This window comes from Oryza glaberrima, chromosome 10 (assembly GCF_000147395.1).
Source record: "Oryza glaberrima chromosome 10, OglaRS2, whole genome shotgun sequence".
NCBI lineage: Eukaryota > Viridiplantae > Streptophyta > Magnoliopsida > Poales > Poaceae > Oryza > Oryza glaberrima.
The window spans coordinates 16,008,363-16,015,307 of record NC_068335.1 but is presented as its reverse complement, the minus strand read 5'-3'; the positions used below and the strand labels follow the sequence as shown (position 1 = coordinate 16,015,307).

Below are 6,945 nucleotides of genomic sequence, written 5' to 3'. Positions count from 1 at the left end.
GCCCGCCGCCACGACGACCACCACCACGCCCGCAGAGAGGGAGAGAGAGGAGAGAGAGGGGTGGGGAGGAGAAAAAGAGGCAAATAGAGGGGAGGGGAGGAGATCGAGGAGAGTAGAGGGGGATAGAGAATAAAAAGGAAAAATGAAGAGAGATAGTGTGAAAATTTTAAATTGGGTGAGAGAAAAAAGAGAAAGAGTATTTTTCCGTGTGGTCTACTTAAAATCCCGCACGGGAAAATGCATTTTTTCCGTGCAGTCCTCTTAAGTCGATCGCACGGGATAATGAGGTTTATCCCGTGCGGTCTAGTTAAGACGCGCAAGGGAAAATGCATTTTCCCGTGCAGGCAACAGTTCGGCCGGTCTCCTATTTTTCCGTGTGGTTTCAGTTATAGCCCGCCTGGAAAGTAAAGGGCCCGACGTCCAAGGAAAATCTTATCTGTAGTAGTGCGCGCGGAGACAACGAAACGTTGGGCCGTTGGATGAGGTGCACGGGAGAGGAGGGTGGGGCCAGTGGTTCTGATAAATTAGATTGTTACATGTACATGATGGTCTAGTAGTGTTTATAGCAATGCCACGTAGTAGAAATACTTTATGATGTTTAATAGACTTTTATCGTAAAATAATAAATATACATACACCTTTCTAGTGACTCTTAGGTTAAAAGATTTAACCATTAATTGGTTAATTTATGTTATTACGAGTGTCAGATTTCATTAAAATACCATGGCTATACATGCTGATTATATTAGGCACGAGCGGATAGGCCGCATGCAGCAAAGGATTAGGACTTAAAGAGATGGAGATGTGGTGGAGTGGAGTGGAAAGTTGGGACTTGACTCACCACCTCTCGTGTAATATTGAACTCAGGTGACAGTGACACACCCGAGCTATAGCCCACGTACATTGGTTATTAGCTAGTGTGTGGTCGTTATTGAAACAAATCAGCACATCGTAGATTTTTTGGGTGGATTGGTCTTGGTTTCGGTCTTCCCGCTGCTACGAGCCTACGACTAGGGGGTGGAAACGAGCCTGCTTCGGCTCGGATTGTAATGGCGCGCAATAAGTTAGGTTTGGCTTGGCTCGGCTAGTGATTAGGGAAACAAGCTAAAATATGAGCTTGGCTCGGCTCGTTTTCTGGCTCGAGCCAGATCGAGCTAGCTTGTGAGCTTTACCGTTGAAGTACCTTTTCATATATAATTTATAATCATTAAAAAAAGTAAAAACAAATCGTTGACATGTAAAATTAAAATAACTTTAAATATTCAATTCATCAAAATCTAGATAATAATTGCATATTGAAAAATAATAACTTCACTGGAAAATAAAAATAAAATCATCCAATAAATAGATGATGGCCTAGGCTCACGAGGCAAATAAGTGGCTCGCAAGCCATCTTGGGCTCGGCTCATTTCAGGAACGAGTTGAAGAGGAGGCTTGGGCTTGGCTCGTTTGGCAATCGAACCGAGCCGAGCTAAGCGAGCTTGAGCCAAGCCCGAGCTTTTTGTCCACCCCTACCTACGACCAATCAAAGCACCAATATTAGGGATAATTTAGTTTGAAGCCAAATCTTACCATACCAAAATATTAGCATGTTGAACAGTATTTTTGGCAAGTTTGATTTGCTACCAATACTTGCCAATGCCACATAAAATATTGGCATTGGTAAAAACTTGCCTATAATTTGGTATTGCCAAGTCTGGCATGGTTGCACACCAAACAAGCCCTCATGTCTTTTGGGTGGTTTGGTCTTGGTTCCGGTCTTGGGTCTCAGTTTTTCTCTACCTACCCTTTAACTCCGGATGTGACCTAAAGCCACTCGATCTGCAACAATGATGACTATATTTAGGTGCCGTTCTAAGTTCATAAATATATAGATTTTCTTGTTTCCGTTAGCATATTTTTTAAACTACTAAACAATATATTTTATGCGAAAATTTTCTATATAGAAGTTGCTTTAAAATATTATTTTTTAAGTTTATAATAATTAAAACTTAATTAATTACACATTAGTGATTTTCTCATTTTACGTGCCCACTTTTAATCTCCATCCGATCCTCGGAAGATTCAAACGGAGCCATAGTACAGTTGATTATTTTTTCTCGTTAATCATATTACCACCCCTCAATAGGTTTTTAAGGAAGACCCATACGATCATTCAGCCTCCAGTATGATTAATATAATGGTCCCATTTCCAATAGAAGAAACGGCAAAGGTTCAGCTACAAAGCTTGAGGGATCCTGGGAAAGAAACACACCGCTTAATACAACGGCCAGTAGACATGCATCCACATGACTCCCCATATATACTGCAATTTAGACTTTCTAATAATTGATGTTTATATATTAAATCGTGAGTCCATGAGTCGTGAGGCGGAACACTCTATCACTATTTATCACCTCACACACTTTAGACTTAAAAATGACTTGGACAAAATAAAATAGAACATAGAAAATGTCCACTGAGACTAAAGTGGATCGATTAGAGAAAATCAAGTGCTTAGATGCTAATTAATGACTTTCTCTCTATCCTATGCAGTGGCTCTATAAGTTTCTCCACATCTTACATATATAACCCACTGATATAATAAGATTTGAAAGTTGTATTTCTTACTATTAAATTTAAATTTTAATATTTACTTGGTTTTTTTCTAAAAACAACACTACAAATCCCACATATAATAGAGAAGAGGGGCACTGGTTACATATATGTATTCCATCTTTGATGATTCACATCAACATACTAGCTAAGTGAATACCAACCAATTAGATGGGACTAGCATGATGGTACAAATTAACAAAAAACATTTATTAGCAATAATAGTTTTTTCGAGGTTTATTGATTTATACTTAATTAGACCTTATTTCTTAAAAAAAATCTATGTTTTCATCTTAGATGATGAAGTAGCTAGATTGTTAATAATTGCTCATAGGGATGAATAAAATATTATATAGGATAGAGTTGATAAATAGTTTGGAAAAAAGTATCCAAGTAATATCCATGAACAAATCATCCAGATATCTAACCCTTACTAATTAAGTTTTTCAAACGTAGCTTAAGACGAATGCATGTGCATTAGCGCGGGCTACCTTCTTAGTTAAATTAATAAGGCTAACTTGAGAGTTCAAGATATGTACAAATTTGTATCTATAAATTCCAATATTATAATTTTGAAACAAAATAAACTAAAGAGTCCTGGCATCTCCATTTGCATCTTTTGTTAACACATGATATTACCATGGAAGCTCCCTCAAAGTGCCCTTAATTTCAACATTTGCTGCATTGTCCGCATAGGAAAAACTTTGGTTACTTCCATGAACTTTTGTTTTGGTTCCATATACGTACCCTCCTTAAGTAAGTTACTAAACGAATTATTAAGCAGTTGTTGGACGCTTTAACAGGAGAGAACATGGAGAAGCCCAGTGAAATCGTCAAATGGTTCTTTCTGTTTCTTAAATCAGAGAAGGCCATGGTCATACGGATCGAGTTCCTTGTGGTGGTCACTGCCTTACTGTTCCTCCTGATGTCTATCTTGGACATGTTCCGTCGTCGGTCACGCCACAACCTCCTCAAGTGTATTCTATTGGTCCTCGACAGCATAAGCGATTCCACATTGATTTACACGATTGGGCTGATGCAGAGTGTGCCCTCGATAAACAGGAACTTGTTCCCGGTGTGGGCGCTCATTCTGGTCAACCTCCGGAGCAGCGTGTGCTTCATCTCGGCGTACGGCATCCCCGACCAACAGAACCGCCGGTTTACGGAGATAGCGAGGGTGATGGCACTTATAGGTGTGGCCTTCTTGAACAGCACATTCAACAACCGGTTCAAGCATCCTATCTGGGCACTCTGGGCAATGCAGGTAGTGAGATGTGGCTACCTCTTAACGGTGTACAGGTTCGCCACAAGGTCATACTTGCATGGCTGGAGCTCACCGCTTCTGACAGCATACATGGGCACCCCCGATGGTATTGCTGCGAATGGTGATACAGCCACAATGCAAGGATACAAGTACTTGGTCTCTGGAGATCAAAAGCAAACAGTGCAAGTGAAGCCTCCTGAGTATAAGTTCACCCTGTTTGTGCCAGAATGCAGAAAGAGAATGCTCATCACACTTGACAAGGTTTGGCAGCCAAGGAACCAGCAGAACGCAAGCAATGGTCCGGAAAATGAGGCGGCCACCGACAGTTCGGCCGACATCCGGACACCGCAGATGAAAGACATGTGCCTGTCTTTTGCATTATACCGCTTACTCCGTTGCAGATTTGATGATTTGAGCCTGCCAAGTGACAGCGTGGTCAACACCAGAAGATTAATCAGTGAAATGATCGGCAAGAACAGCACGGATTTGGCTGCACAAATAAGCAACTACAGCGAGAGGACTTTCAGGATTGTGAGAGCTGAGCTAGCATTCCTCAACGACTACTTCTACACAAGATACCCCGTCCTCTTTTGGCGTGGCTTCCCAATCTATGCTGTCTGCCACCCTCTGCTAACAATTGCTTTCACTATTTGGCTTGGAAGGGATCTGTACAAAATTTACAAGCCTAAGCAGGGGGAAATTGTCCATGTTGTACACGGCGCCAATGTTGATATCATCATTACGTGGGGGTTCATGGGCATCATCGTGTTAAAGGAGCTTTGGAAGATGATCACCTACTTGCTGTCAGACTGGACCAAGGTGATGTTGCTGTGCGAGTACACTGCCGACAGCTTTAAGCATACTCCACGATGGCTTTGCAAGGACTTTCTCTGGCTTTTATGCACTCGAAGGTCCAAAATTGTCCAGCATTGGCACAATAAGGTAAATCAGTATGAATTCCTTCAATCATTTAATTACAAGCCTTCCAAGTGGAACACTCTCTACTATGGAACCCTTGGATTGGTCCCAAGACGAAGAGATGGCGAGAAACCAGGCAAATCAATCGAGCTGCCAGAAGACGTGAAATCCGCCATTTTAAGGTCGCTCTACTCGCTAAACCTTGAGCAAGATCGTTTCGAGCCAAATTTCCCAAGTTTGTTTTCGAAATTTGATCTTCCAGCATGCTCCCAAATCATCCTCTTGTGGCATATAGCAACAAGCCTATGTGAGATTCAGCTTTCTCAACGTTACAATGCATGCTTAACTAATTCTGAGTTGCAGCATGCAGTCAAGGCTGGTAAGAACTCCCAGCCATACATTGTAAAGGAAGAAAGGCTCGAAAGTGCATTGCGAGCTAATTACATAGTCGCAAGTTGTATTTCAAGATACTGTGCCTATCTGCTTGTTTCAGAGCCAGATTTGCTACCTGACACCTACTTAAGCTCTGCAGAGATATTCGAGAGTACCGTGGCTGAAGCTTCAGATGTTCTAAAGGGATCTGACAACCTGCAGAGCATATACAGAAAACTGATGCATCTTGGAGATGATGCAAATGGCGAGAATATGAAAAGACGTTACTCCAATGTGATACTCAAGAAGAGTGCACAGACTGCTAAGTCCTTGATTGCTATTGATCGCATGACTCGTTGGAAGATCTTGGCAGAGGTATGGGCCGGTATGTTAGTACATATTGCTCCGTCAGAGAATGCAGCAGCTCACAAGAAATGCCTTTCAACGGGTGGCGAGTTCATAACTCAAATCTGGGCCATTCTTTCTCATTGCAACATACAAAAAAGCAATCTCTGGCCACGGCTGAAATCCCCAGAGGATAATGAAGCAGAGGAACAGGAAGCAAGTGCAGGTGGCAATCAGGCAGCTGTTGGCCATGGCGGAGAAATGTTTGCACAGGGTGTGCCAACAAGGAATGATGAAGCTGGACCGAGTGGGACAAAGCCAAATGGTCAATTTGCATGGCAAGATGATCAAGAGATAAAAGAAGCAATAGCTGTTTCACCCCGCGAGCAAGATGAAACGTCAATAATTTCTGCAACGATGGGTGGAAATAATGAAACAGAAGATGTTGATTAATTTGAGTTCAAGAACACCAATAAAATGATAGCCGTACGTCACACTGTGAGTTATAATACTGAACTCGAGCTTTCTTATGTCACATATATGTTCCTTTCTTAAGAATATGTCCAAACATGTCCCTCGTTGTCCATGTAGTAGTTCATATGGTTGTTGCGTGTACTACGGTATGTTATCTTGTATACTTCAAACAGCTGCATTGTGTATTGTGTAACCTTTCTTTTCTTATTAGTGCTCCCCAGTTATTTTTCTGTGAGTCCAGTAAATTGCTCTTTGCTACTCGTACCAGAACTTATATGCACAATAAGATTGTATCAACACAGCCTACTTGTATAGTCGCATGATCTTTATTTAGGCTTTGAGTAAATTGCTCCCACGATACAAGAACTTAGTAAGTGGGTGCGATTCAGTGTAAGATAAGAACAATCACGTGCATTTTAGTCAAAAATACTGATCGGTCCTTCGATTAATCCTGGTACTATAAGCATAACTACTAGATTGTTGGCTCATGGATTCAATTTCGTGCTTTGCCATGTTCATAACCTGAGACAATTAATATGTTGATTAGTCAAATTGCTCAAAATTATGTTATTTGATGCACTTACTTTTGATAATCATATATCTTTTGGTTTCAAATCGATGGATTATTTATTATTATAACTAACCAATTAAAAGCAATACAAAATACATGTAGATCTTTGTCGAGATGGCATGAGTGGCTACATTTTTATATGTCATAAAAAATATGGTGTGGAATATTGATCTTTTAATCAAAATGCACGCACTAACTAAGTTGTTGAACCTATATGCTTATTTTTTAAGTTTTTACACTAGATCGCACTCACGTATACTAAGTTTATATACCGTAGACGTAATTTACTCTTTAGGCTTTCATGGAGCATAATCAGGAAAAACGCTATCCACATAGTACATACCAGTAGTAGTTATAGTTATTAAGTTTTTTCAAAGGAAAATGTAGTTCTTAAATTAGCGTAAAT

The 6,945-nt window shown here is 40.6% G+C and overlaps 1 protein-coding gene across 1 annotated transcript; it reads left to right on the top strand.

Annotated features, from left to right (window-relative positions):
- Positions 1-3,406: 3,406 nt before the first annotated feature.
- Positions 3,407-5,975, top strand: LOC127785677 (uncharacterized). Its single transcript, XM_052313071.1, has 2 exons — positions 3,407-5,849; positions 5,932-5,975. Exons 1-2 carry the CDS (start codon positions 3,407-3,409, stop codon positions 5,973-5,975), a joined length of 2,487 nt encoding a protein of 828 aa, XP_052169031.1.
- The last annotated feature ends 970 nt before the right edge of the window (positions 5,976-6,945 follow it).

Bases quoted from the DNA above. Each gene is read 5' to 3' on its own strand.
- LOC127785677 (XM_052313071.1), top strand. From the start codon at position 3,407: ATGGAGAAGCCCAGTGAAATCGTCAAATGGTTCTTTCTGTTTCTTAAA. The intron at 5,850-5,931 runs TAAAAGAAGCAA...AAATAATGAAAC, and splicing joins ATGGCAAGATGATCAAGAGA to AGAAGATGTTGATTAATTTG.